The sequence below is a fragment of the Crocuta crocuta genome, unplaced genomic scaffold, assembly GCF_008692635.1.
Source record: "Crocuta crocuta isolate KB4526 unplaced genomic scaffold, BGI_CrCroc_1.0 scaffold30, whole genome shotgun sequence".
NCBI lineage: Eukaryota > Metazoa > Chordata > Mammalia > Carnivora > Hyaenidae > Crocuta > Crocuta crocuta.
In genome coordinates, this window is record NW_027528345.1 from 2,964,587 (window position 1) to 2,978,057 (window position 13,471).

The following is a 13,471-nucleotide window of genomic DNA, read 5'->3' on the forward strand; positions in this document are numbered from 1 at the left end:
AGAGAGACAGCGTGAGCAGGGGAGGGTCAGAGAGAGAGGGAGTCACAGACTGAAACAGGTTCCAGGCTCTGAGCTGGCAGTCAGCACAGAGCCCGACACGGGGCTCGAACCCACGAACCGCAAGATCATGACCTAAGCGAAAGTCGGACGCTTAACCGACTAAGCCACCCAGGCGGCCCCACATTTTCCATTTATTGAAATAATACTTATTTTAGATAGAATCACTTGACCTCTCCAACTGAAATTTCTTTCTGCATATTTTGATTATGTGCTATGGATCAAAAATCTCATTGTCTCCATGGATTTGATCAATCAATAAAATAAAATAAATATAAAATATCCAAAGAAAGTTCAGTTAACTCAGCACTAAATACATTTGATGTGAAAATGTAGCTTAAAATACAAACTTCAGGAACCTTATTTACTCTGTCTGTAGAACTTAGAAAAAAGAAGTAAAATATATATATGTTGAATATTTATATATTGAATTCCACTGGAGTCCTTTAAACCCAAAGTTGAAATTTCTAAGCAGAACTTAGAAAAAGGAAAGAAAATATATATATTGAATTCCACTGGAGTCTTTTTAATACAAAGTTTACTCAAGCTTGGTTTCTTTCCAAAAGCCATTTTTACTCTGTATTAGTTTTTAAAAAGTTAAGTATACTTAAGAGATGAGCCTTAAGAGATTTCATGAGTTTTCTTGTTTCAGGAAATGGATGAACCTTAGAAAGAACTGGAGTGTTGATGAGGATGTTACTGATGCACTGTTCCTTCTTTTGATTATTTAAGCAATTGAAAGAGATCCTGGGAGTGATTTGGGGCAACTGAGTCAGACCCACACAAATATGAGATGATTAAATGAAAATGCAATCAGCAGTGGCCTGGGAGCACTGCCTGGTGAGAGATAATACTGTAGCTCTCTAATTGGCTCGTAGCAGGCGTGCAGGATGACGGATTTCAGTTGTGGTATTGCCAGTCTTGCTTCCCCCAGCACTATTATCTCAGAGTGACACTTCCATTACTCTGAGCGGAGAAAGATGAACGTCACCTGTCAGTGGCTGGTTAATTGTGTTGCTAGATGTATGTTGCCAGGGCGCAGGTTGGACATTTATGAACATAACTGCTTCCTCTGATGTCCGCCATCCTTCAGGGATCGATATGGCTCTTACAGTAAGCGCGTAATTGAGTGAAGGCACTTACCACTGAGGGGCTGAAGATGAGCCCATTGTGTGAGCTTCATTGTCCATACATTCACCATAAATGAGCTGATATTTGCCATTTATTGTGTGCAGCATTGTGGAAATGGAAACTAATGTGCCACTTTCATTTGTTTTCTAGATAAATGGGGAAGACGTCCAGAATCGAGAAGAAGCAGTGGCATTGCTGTCGAGTGAGGAGTGCAAGAGAATCGTGCTGCTCGTCGCAAGGCCAGAGGCTCAGGTCAGAACAGAGATCCGAAATCTGGAGACTGAACTTCACATCCATTGTTTGCTCTTCTATATCAGATCAGTACTGTATATATTTGTAAAGTCAAGTACACAAGACACAATTAAGAGTCCTCTTTCCTAACTTACCAACCTTATCAACCTTATCTTTTTGAAAAAAGAAGGAAAAAAAACACACAAAATGGAATCATTATTCTGTCCTTCCACTTGCCAGTTATTTGAATGAATTCATAAATGAAAAATGGTTGTGTGATTTTTAATTCTGTATGGATCCTTGCTTTAAGGTTCTATCTAAAAATACTTAATTGGCATATTAAGGTACCTTGAAAGAATCTCTAATGAGAGAAACATTAGCATATCTAGCTATCAACTTAAATCTTTTTCAAACAACTTTATCAAATAAAGTGGCTTACAAAACATGGTGTAGTTCCATGTATAGTGAATGAATTTTTTCCAAGTATAGGGTGACAAAAACATCTGTCCAGCCAAAAACAAGCTGATAGCTTCTAGGGAAATTGCTTTTTATATCTTTACAGAGGCCGATGTCAAGACAGTCAAGTAGAGGTAATACGGTGAAAGAAAAGTGCTATTGGTCTCTCTTTTATATCCTTTTTATACCCCGCCACAATGCAGAAAAAGATAGCACATTGTCAACCTTCTGTCCGTCTGTCAGTAGTTTGAGTGAAGTTGGTTATATCACCATTTGTCTCCCAGGTTATTGATCTGATATTTTTCAAACTCAGTAACTACATACTATCTATAAATTACATTGAGTAAGTGTATTTCGGTGTCAGACCAAATCCTGACTTGAATATAGTGGTTATAAAAGATCACCCTTTCGGCATATATTTCCTTTATGCCCTTGACCATTCTAAATGGTTCCCATAAAGCCTGCTATTGCCCAAGGCAGAGTAAAGTTACTCACTTGAGGTCTCAGGAGTGGGGAAGGGAGCCCACATGACTGGCTGGACTGCCTGTTTAGGAGTAAATTAGAAACTATGTGTGAAATGTCACTAATTACCTCGAAATTTGGCAAACTGATCAGTTAGTCTCACTGACCCTGTTTTCTTGAAAAAGAACAGAATAAAGGGGCTAAACACATGTTAGTGAAATTCATGGTAAGTTGAAGAGAACGGAGTAGTTATCCCTGTTGTAGAAAAGGTATTTCAATGTTATAATGTGGGTGCTCTGCCCTTTCCATGTAACTGCTAGTAATTCTATTAATTTGGAATTGACCCATTTCCTTATACCATGCCACAGAATGGCTATAATGGACTGTGGAAAGAGTAGAAATTAATGACATAAGATGGGCTCTATAGCTAAAAGAACACGTATGCTTGCTAGAACCAGTGGCATTTTCAAATATCTGGCTACGCTCCCGATCCAATAGAATCAATGTCGGAGGATGAATTTTCAAATGAGACTTCCTTTCCACTGTTGAGGGGAAGATGCCATCCTGTCAAAATCGGGATCTGCTTTAGCCCCTCGAGCCTCAGGAAGCCTCATGCCATTGAAAGAAAGCTAATTGCCTTTAGAAAATCAGATTTCTGGAAAAATAAGGAAAGAAAATACATTTTAACACCATATTTTTGAAATTGTAATTTAAGCAGCACATGCTATAAAATGGCAAGAAAAAAGAAGACCAAAAAAAAAAAAAAACCCATAAACTTGCCTTTCTGTCACCTGTATTTTTAAATCAATTTCAGTGTATCTTATTATTGCATTTTTGGCATATGAATTTTATCCCATGAGAATGTGGAAGTTTTTTGTGTGCTTTATCTAAGCTTTTTCTTTTTTTAATGTTTCAAGTACTCTCTGCATTCTTAGAAATGATCTACAGAGTTGCTGGGGGCAATATGGTACATCTGTGCAATATTTTAAAATAACTCATTTCTTTCATTCCCTGTCAACTTTCTTTCATTTCCTGCCCATTTTCTTCCTCAGACCATTAAAGATATTGCTATTTGGCCCTATTCCCCTTGGGACATTGGGGCAGAGAGGGCTCGCACAGGAACTTGTAAACACTACTTTTAGAGACAATGCAGGTTGTTCCTTTCCCTGAAATGCCACGTGTGTCCACTACTGTGTAGACAGATCCCCTTGTTTCATAATGAGAGCCCTACTTTCTTGCAGCTCAGCTCAAGGAAAAGGTCTGTCTGTGGTGTAGCCTGAATCAGACTGTCGTGAATGCACATCTAGGTAGAAGGGTAAATACAATAGGGAAAGGAGTGAGCAAGAAGGATCTCTCCTTACTTACTATGCTGTGTATACCTCTAGCCTAGAGGAAAGACTTATCAGAGCAGACATACACTGACTACGGATGGCAACTCAAGGATCTGTGGGATTTGTTAATAAGAAAAGAGTTATAGGGAATCATTAATTTCTACTGTTTGTTCTTCTTATCTTTCCCACCCATTCATTTAAATTTCAGAAGACTCTGTTCCATCATTCACTACTTCAGAGTAAGCAAATATTTTGTTTTGACATGATTAAAGAAAAAGCCCTTGGTGTGCTTATAAAAAGGAAACATTTCTAGCTTTATGTCATTTCTTTTGGAGTCTAGAGTATGCAGCTTCATGAAACTTAAAAGGGATTAGAGAATGTAAAGCTTGGACAATTATAAATTGAATTGGAATTTTTAGTCAGCTTAATTTTCACAGTTCATCTGCATATCAAAGCCAGTGGGGTAGAACTTGTTCAAGTTTTTCAGGCTACATGAAGATAAACGAGGATGAATAAATGTGTCTACACTTTTCATCCCAGTCAAATGTGAGGTAATTTAAGTTCTAGGTAGCCTTTAATAAATACCAAGAAACCTACAACCACCTTCATATTAATGAATATGACACATATATGCTAACGCCTCTTCTGGCGCAACTGGATGTCCTTCTTTCAGAATTTGTTTTGTCTCGAAGTTTTACCATCTCACTTATCTTGAAGAGCTTACTTTGTCATTGTTGAGGGCTGAAAACACCTCAAACTATACCTGACCCCTGAGTAATGCCGGGAACAGGAGAGCTGACACCCCCACCCAGTTGAAAATCTGCGTGTAGCTTCTGACTCCCCATAACTAATATACTGATAGCCTACTGTTGGTTGGAAGCCTTACTAACAACATAAAGAGTCCATTAACACATATTTTATATGCTACATGTGTTATATACTCCTTACAATCAAGTAAGCTAGAGAAAAAATGTTATGAAGAAAAGCATAAGGAAGAAAAAATAGAATAGCGTAGTGTATTTATCAAAAAATAAATGCACATATAAGTGGACCCACGCAGTTCAAACTCCTGTTGTTCAAGGGTCAACCGTATTGTCAATTTTGGCTCATTAGAAAGCTGCTGTTTCTTTTAACACAGAGTAAAACAGAGCACGGACAATAATTCAGGTAATCTAATCAGCATAGACAGCTAATTTATGTAATCCAGCTCCAGAAATCCACTTTGAGGCAAATTATCTATATTGACTGTCAACACTCATCATATTAGCAAGGTTTTTCACTTCACTTGTTATTGAGGAGCCAACAGGATTTATTCAGTTTCATTTGTATAAGACTCCCACCAGAATACCTACATTCTGGACCCACAAACAAAACCCTGCATGCTCCACACTGCCTCAGTCCCCTTAAATGCACAGTTTCAGATATATATACACATATACCTATATACGTATATATATGTATGTGTGTGTGTATGTATGTGTGTGTGTGTATATATATATATATATTGCAATTAGGTGTGAAAACTGAATTAAAATAGATATGGCATAGCATCACCTTTTTTTAAATGAGAAGAATAACTTAAATTTTTTTCTTTTCTTCCCCCCAGATAAAATAAATGTCTGTATTTGTGGCAAGCAGCCATCTTGTTAAGTTGGAAGCCATCTGCTTAAAAACAAAAAGGCAGGACGAGGGTAGGAGCAGCAGTGTGTTCAGGGGGTGGGGAACACTGTGTGTGTAGTCTCATTGGAGGTTGTTGTTAAGGAAAAAAGCCCAATTGTTTCATGGCCCTCTTAGTACCATTGCAGTTCTTTAACACGGGGACTGTTGGAGGTAATAAGCGTGACAGCTGTGGATTATGCAATATGCTTTTCATACATTTTGAAAGATGGTAATGTTCTATGCTGTGAGATCTACTTGGCTATGAGAGAAAATCCGTAGCTGTGTTTCAGGGAAGGATAAAAGGCATACAAGTCCAATTTTTTTTAAATCACTTTTTCCTCCTTCTGAGAGGTGAACTATCAGAGGCTGGTATTCTGAAGAGAATCATTATGATAAAAGGAACTGGTCAGGCATCGCCATTTAAGTTTACTCTATTTTAGCATGAGTTCCCACTAACCTAATATAATGTACTAATGTATTCTTTTGCAGCTGGATGAAGGATGGCTGGAAGATGAAAGGAATGAATTCTTAGAGGAGTTAAACTTGGAGATGCTGGAAGAGCAGCATAATGAAGCAATGCAGCGCACGGCCAATGAGGTGGAGCAGGTAGGGCCAACAATTTGAACGACATTCGAAATGTGGCTAAGTGGGGTTTTTTTTAATGTATAACCATAAATGGAGTATAAAACCAAATCAAAGAGTTTGATCAAACATCTCTGTAATGGTAATTTTTTTAGAGCAGATGGGCATGTCAAATGAAGCAGAGGGAATAAATACATTTTTTTTCCTATTGATACCTTTCTAGCTTGGAAAGCTTTGGGACCATTGTTGACAGAGTCTGGTAGTATTGAAATGTTGACTCGGGGACTGTTCAACCCAATGATGAAATTTAATAGCAAAAATATGTCTTGCTTTTCAATATGCCAACTGGAGACCAACTTTATCTCACGTGATAACCTCTCCCCCCAAAGCCCCAAAGTGAATTTTACAATTTAAAATATAAATGTGTCTGCTTGAGTATTTGGGCAACTACAGTATGATGGTGACATGCTGTAGGCCATCAGTCTTGTTTGTGGTTTTGGTATCACAGTTCCACCTGTATACTCCTGAAGAAGAGTTGCCTTATTTGAGATTGTTGATATCATCTTGCCTTAGGCTCACATAATCATTCAACCAAAAATGCTGTGCTCCTAATACGTTCCACATACCACACTTGATCCTGAGAACACAAAGAAAATGAACAAAGTTCCTGCTCTTAATTCATTGCTGGTGAAAGATTACAGAGTGGCTTGTGGAAAACTGAGTTTTGGGATTCTTTTCTGATTGTTGTTGTTCCTGTTGGATAAAAACAAGATCAGTATATACTAGATCTTTGAAAATATTTTCTAGATTTTTTGTGTGTTGAATTCATGTTATTCAACTGCCTGATACAAACTCATTAACACTTCTGCCATCAGTTTATTGATTTTGTTTAATTATCATCTTATTCTCAACATTAATTCTTAACACATTCTAAGAGATAATTTTTTTTTTAAATGCTGCACAGTTAGGCGTAGGGACATGAAACACAAGCATCCTATCATTTTACGAAGTGAAGGATGGAATTTACTGACATGCTAGCATTCTAAAACAGAGGTGTGTGTGTGTGTGTGTGTGTGTGTGTGTGTGCGTGTGTGCACCTATGCCCATATGTTAAATAAATCCTTATATTGCAAACTACAGTGTCAACATAACCACGTGCTCGACTCCGTGCTGAGCATGGATGCTCATTGGCCACTTCACAAACAGTAGCCCATGCTCAAAACTAATGCTGCTATTGTGGTGATTGCTTTTCAATATAGGTAGGACAGACTGAAATTTTTATGTGTGACTTCAACGCTGGCCACAGATGAAGATATTTTTTGGTGGCAGCTGCTAGTTACAAGCCAGAAAGTCCTTGCTCGAGGCTTTTTCTCTCTTACATACAAAATGTGACCTGATACAGAATTGACAGGAGGATGTTGGAATAAAGAAAGAAGGGAGAAATCCTGTTCAGGTGAAGTGATAGGGTGTCAAATGCTGCCTACTCATCAGATGTAATACAAATGCTAGGTCTTTTGAGGTAACACTAGATGTCCCTGAGGTTAGATTCTCATCGTGTGGAAATTTTTCTTCACCATGAGACTGAAAAATGATAAGAAGTACAGAAACCTTTAAAAGTCCTTTGCCCTTATAAACAATAATAGTACATTAGAAATGTCTTGGTAGAAGCCTGTCACCATAATAATTCCATAGGAAATGATAAATGATAGAATAGTGTTACGTTAGAAACTAGGAATTCTAGGTTTGAGAATGGAAAACCTTTTTATTTTCACATTTGCTCATAAACCAGTGACTACAGAGAGGCAAATTCAATTAAAAAAATAAAAATAAGATGTGTATCCATACTACAAAACTTAAATACACGTATGTAGACATTACAAATTTCACTTTACACACTATCCTTGGCCTTATGGCGGCTCTCGACACACTGTGGAACATCGCTTATGGTATAATTTGTCTGTATCCTTTGCACTCCATATAAAAATAAGATAAAGAGGGGCACCTGGGTGGCAGTTAAGCGTCCAGCTCTTGAAGTCATGATCTCATGGTTCTTGATATTGGGCACCGCATCTGGCTCTGCGCTGACAGTGCGGAGCCTGCTTGGGATTCTCTGTCTTTGTCTCTCTCTGGTCCTCCTTTGCTCTAGCTCCTCCAAAATAAATAAATAAACAAAAAAATAAGATAAAGAAATACTAACCTTCTTGTATTTTTTAAGCTCATTAAAGATATGAAAAAACAAATGTCAGTACTGTGGTATGTAACCTAAAATGTCCAACTTAATAACATCCTCTGGCGGTGTCATGTCACAGCATGTTGATGTCACCATATTGGATACTATTGTCAGCTTGTAGCAAGGAACATACGGATATACCAAGCCCTCAATTACTTATTTATAATGTTATTTTTTTTTTTTACCAATAAGGCATGTAAAAATCTCAGTATGTTTTCAACAAATGAGGAGAAATATTTTAGGGAAAGACTGAGAATTCAAGAATGACACATGGTCATGGTTCTCTCCTCTGCAGCTGAGGTTATGTTTTGTTCTACCATGACTTCTGTGGAAGAAAACTAAAACAATTTTTTGAGAGACTCTTTCAAACCTGGTTTAGAATACCTTTGTTCATGCATTCTTTAATTATTCTTCTTTAACACTAACAGGCTTTCTCATCAGGTAGGATAATCCTTACCTGTTCCTCCTTCGGGAGGGCAGATCAGAACATGATGATTGGAGACTGTATGATGCGTGATTAGCGTCTCTGTGTGATCAGGGCTTGCAACACTAACAGGCTTAATTTTATTGAATTGTATAATTATACCTACTAGAGGAAAATATGTATAAAATAGTGGACTTACACATAAAGAAAATACAATGTAGAAACTGCCATGTAGACTCGTATATGATGAGTGGTGGAGAAAACAATAACTTTACCCTGTTCACAGAGAAAGAACTACATACGCATCCTCTTCGGGCAGTAAGTTAATTGTTCTGCATGAAAACCAAAAACTACCGAGGAATAAAGTTTACCTATGAGTATGCATTCACACATATGTGAAAAATATACTTTTTCACATTATGCCCACATCTGGCAATCAGTGCTCCTTCGATTTTCATGAGGACTGTCACTCTCAGCAGAATAAAATTCACCTTTAAACGATATTACTGAGAGTAGAAAAATATTTTTTATGTCACTCAAATAAGCCTTAAGATGACATAGTTGCTTTTCAGCAGTGTGATTTGGAGACGGACTAAGGTCAGGACACATGTACCCAGAAATATGACATCCTGGACATAAAAGAAATCCTGACTGTGGGGAATGGCACTAGCCTTTTCCATCTCTCTGTGTGTCACTAATAAGCTGAATACATCTGGGATTAAAGTTCCTCCTCGATAGAGAGAAGGTCCGAGACTATAGTACTAACCTATTCTTGAAACACTGTGCTGTTTGGCTTACCATTACTATATCAGTGAAGTTTCTTCTGAACTTAAAGTTCAGGGAAAAAAATCATCATAGTAAGGTGATGCGGCTTCAGAACTCCAGGCCTCCGTTCTGCAGAAGACCATTTAGACCACCTGTCTCCCTCATCCTTTTGTGTGTTACCATCTCAGAGACTCCTAAAGGCACCTCATTTACACACCTGCATGCCAGTTTCCCAAGTAAGAGAGATCCTTAAGGTAAGGATCATGTATTTAAATGTGCCCTAATGTTTTATTTATTCCCAAGTCAAGTATGACAGCCATATCCAAGCAGCTTTGGTTTATTTTAATTCAGAAAAAGCGGACTTGAGCTAATTGCCTTTATCTCTAAAAGTGTCATGGATACTAAAATTAGAACAGCTCTCTAGGAACTGCACATTTGCCAAGAAGCACCACTCTTTTGAGTTTTTCGACAATCAGTGTTTCTCAAGATTATTAATTTTCTTTGTTCTCTCCACTTGGTTTTCTTAGCCAAAAAAACAAGAAGAAGAAGAGGGCACAACAGATACGGCAACGTCCTCCTCCAACAACCACGAGAAGGACAGTGGGGTGGGGCGCACCGATGAAAGCTTGCGGAACGACGAGAGCTCAGAGCCGGAGAACGCAGCCGAGGGTCCCAACAGCGCATCTCTGAAGAGCAAGAGAGAGCTGGGGCAGAGCCAAGACACGCTAGGAAGCGTGGAACTCCAGTGTAATGAGAGCTTCGTGTCTGGTGAATACATCGACTCAGACTGCATTGGCAACCCAGATGAGGAGTGTGAAAGATTCCGACAGCTCTTGGAGCTCAAATGCAAGATTCGGAACCATGGGGAATATGACCTGTATTACTCGAGCAGCACAATAGAATGCCATCAAGGGGAACAAGAGGGAGTGGAGCACGAGCTACAGTTGCTTAACGAAGAACTGAGAAACATTGAGCTGGAGTGCCAGAACATCATGCAGGCTCACCGCCTCCAGAAAGTGACAGACCAGTATGGAGACCTCTGGGCGCTGCATGATGGAGGATTCCGGAATTATAACACCAGCCTAGATATGCAAAGGGGAAAGCTAGATGACATCATCGAGCACCCAGAAAAGTCCGACAAGGACAGTTCTAGCGCTTACAACACAGCTGAAAGCTGCCGAAGCACTCCACTCACCGTGGACCGTTCCCCTGACAGTTCCCTGCCAAGAATGATCAACCTCACCAATAAGAAAAACCTGAGAAGCACAATGGCCGCCAATCAGTCTTCTTCCGGGCTGAGCAGTAAAGAGTTGACCTCCACCAAAGCCAAAACCACTGAAGCAGGTGGCAGCATTGAAGGCAAGGAGATTTCAGAGAGCAACAGGCTTTCTGATCAGGAGAAATCGAGCAGGGAACACATCCCTTACCTCTCTCCTTACCACAGCTCTTCCTATAGATATGCAAACATCCCAGCCCATGCCCGCCATTATCAAAGCTACATGCAGTTGATTCAACAGAAATCTGCAGTTGAGTATGCTCAGAGTCAGCTGAGTTTAGTGAGCATGTGCAAGGAGTCTCAGAAGTGTTCAGAGCCCAAGATGGAATGGAAGGTGAAAATTCGGAGCGACGGGACACGGTACATAACAAAGAGACCAGTACGAGACCGGATTCTGAGGGAACGTGCCTTAAAGATCAAGGAGGAGCGCAGTGGGATGACGACAGATGATGACACCATGAGCGAGATGAAAATGGGCCGCTACTGGAGCAAAGAGGAAAGAAAGCAACACCTGGTTCGGGCCAAGGAGCAGCGGCGGCGCCGGGAGTTCATGATGCGGAGCCGGTTGGAGTGTCTCAAGGAGAGCCCCCAGAGTGGCAGCGAGGGCAGAAAGGAGATCAACATCCTTGAACTGAGTCACAAAAAGATGATGAAAAAAAGAAACAAGAAAATTTTGGACAACTGGATGACAATCCAAGAACTGATGACCCATGGGGCCAAATCTCCTGATGGCACAAGAGTTCATAATGCCTTTTTGTCAGTCACCACCGTATGACCGAATGAACAGCGACGCAGCCGATGTTAGGAGGGCGCTACCAGTTTGGGTAGAGTATGATTGCCTCGTTCAATGTGGCATTTTTATATATATTTTGTGACTCTTTATAGTTTAAATTTTTTGTAAGCAAAAATACCTGGTAATTTTTCATTTGTTGTTCATATACTGTTAACTTCTTTTTGGCTGAGATCTTTCTTTAACTTGTGATATATTCATACTACTCATTTATATATAAAAAACAAACAAAAGGAAAGAAAACAAAAAACTTGAACAAAAATACTGAGGAGCCAATTAATTTCCTACTTTAATGTATCTATTGTAAGTTAAGATCTGGATTTATTTCTCTAGTTTGCTTATTTTCTACTTTAATAACAACTCAATGCCAAAACATTTCTATGCTTGCTTCTTGGCATAATATGTATTAAATCAAATCTGTTAATAAATAAATCATGTGCCACATCTTGTCTTACACATAAAAACCATCTCCTTTTAACATCCCGTTGTACATTAACACATCAATGGCCGTTGTCTTTGTCTCAGTAAAGTGTAAGTGGACAATCTTCCGTGGTATGTAGTGACATTGGTCATGTAGCTAGATAACTGTGGTAATTGTGACAATAAAAAATAAATTATTGATTATCCTTAAGAAAAGTTATCAAGGAGTGTTTTATTTTCATTGTCCACTGTGGTTACCAGATTAAATTAGTTATATATGTACACTATTTAGAAGATTCCTAATTGTGGATTATCAAATGTGTACATTTTCTATCACTTTTTTCCCAATAAAATTATCTCAAAAATACTTCCTATAGATCATTGTGTCACATATTCTTATGAGGATTAAATTAGATAATATATGTAGACCGTCTAACAGGTGCTAACTAAACATCCAGTAAATATGAGGTTATCTCCTTTTATCTGCCACCTGTGTAAGGTAAAGCCAGGAAAAATTCAGGGAGGGACCAGGAGAGAGGATCAGTGAAGTGTCGGAGAATGTTTATAATGACACTAAGTGTATTGGTCAGCTTGAGATAAGAAATATGAACTAATAATAAATAAAAATAGCCAGCTTTGGCCATAACAAAATGCCATAGACTGTGTAGCCTAAACAACAGGAAAGTATTTCTCACAGCTCTGGAGGATGTGAAGTTCAAGATCAAAGTGCTAGCAGGTTCAGCAACTAGGTGAGGGCCCTGTTCCGTCTTGCAGATGGCCACCCTCTCCCTCTGTCTTCAGATGGTGGAAAGAGAGGAAGGAAAGTGGTCTGCTGCCTCTTCTGATAAGGGTACTGGATCCCTCATAAGAACTTTACCCTCATTACTCCATCTAAACCTAATTATTGCCCAAAGGTCCCATCTCCAAGTACCATCACATTGGAGGTTAGAACTTCAAAATATGAATTTTGGGGCAACAGAATCCACTCCATAGCACTATATGCATTTATTCATTCAATCATTTGGGAATAAATTGGGGCGAATCATCTTTATAATAATTGTGATCATAGTCAACTATAAGTGCCTTTATATGCCAATTAATGAAAAAATGAGATTGCCTGATTATCAGCTGGTTTCTTGAAATCTAGCTTTTTATCATAAAAACCATGTATGTGTCACTCATACCTCCAGGGTAAAGGCCAGATTGACCATGCATATGCAGACTGAGTTTGATCACCTCTTCGTTCAACCCAAGACATTGTTGGAGACACAGTAGACCCACAACATCTAAATAATTCTGAAGTTACTTTCCTGTTTAAAAGCTGACAGTGGCTTCTTATTAGCTCATGAATCAGACTCTGATGCCTTGGCCTTATATTCCCTGCGCTCATTCACTTGCCCACTCTGCCTAATGCTCCTCCTTCTTAGATCTTCTCTGAGTTTATTCCTGGCTTCCCACTTCCACGCCAGTTATCTTATACTATTCTCCTGTCTGTGGTTCCTGTGCCAAACTGTATACCTCCTTGAGAGGGTAATGCCATATACGCATTCTATTCGGAGCCGGTTTTGATGATACCAGATTCTCTCAGCATTTTGGCATACCTATGATGCACCTGCAGTATTGTTTTACCTCCCTTTTGTCTTCTTCTGTTATTTGA

At 39.0% G+C, this 13,471-nt stretch overlaps 1 protein-coding gene and 1 non-coding gene across 3 annotated transcripts in view; both read left to right on the forward strand.

The window, feature by feature from the left end:
* The window catches only part of PDZRN4 (PDZ domain containing ring finger 4), a 369,168-nt gene extending 357,132 nt beyond the window's left edge, over nucleotides 1-12,036 (forward strand). For both annotated transcript variants that reach the window (XM_077753547.1, XM_077753548.1), the window contains 3 exons: nucleotides 1,339-1,440; nucleotides 5,817-5,933; nucleotides 9,856-12,036. In XM_077753547.1, the coding sequence (XP_077609673.1) occupies nucleotides 1,339-1,440; nucleotides 5,817-5,933; nucleotides 9,856-11,379 (1,743 nt within the window). In that variant the 3' untranslated portion in view covers nucleotides 11,380-12,036. The remainder of the gene's footprint in view (nucleotides 1-1,338; nucleotides 1,441-5,816; nucleotides 5,934-9,855) is intronic.
* On the forward strand, nucleotides 8,574-8,711 carry LOC144223001 (U8 small nucleolar RNA). The gene has a single exon (XR_013332514.1). It is a non-coding gene; the product is annotated as a U8 small nucleolar RNA (small nucleolar RNA).
* Nucleotides 12,037-13,471: the final 1,435 nt, after the last annotated feature.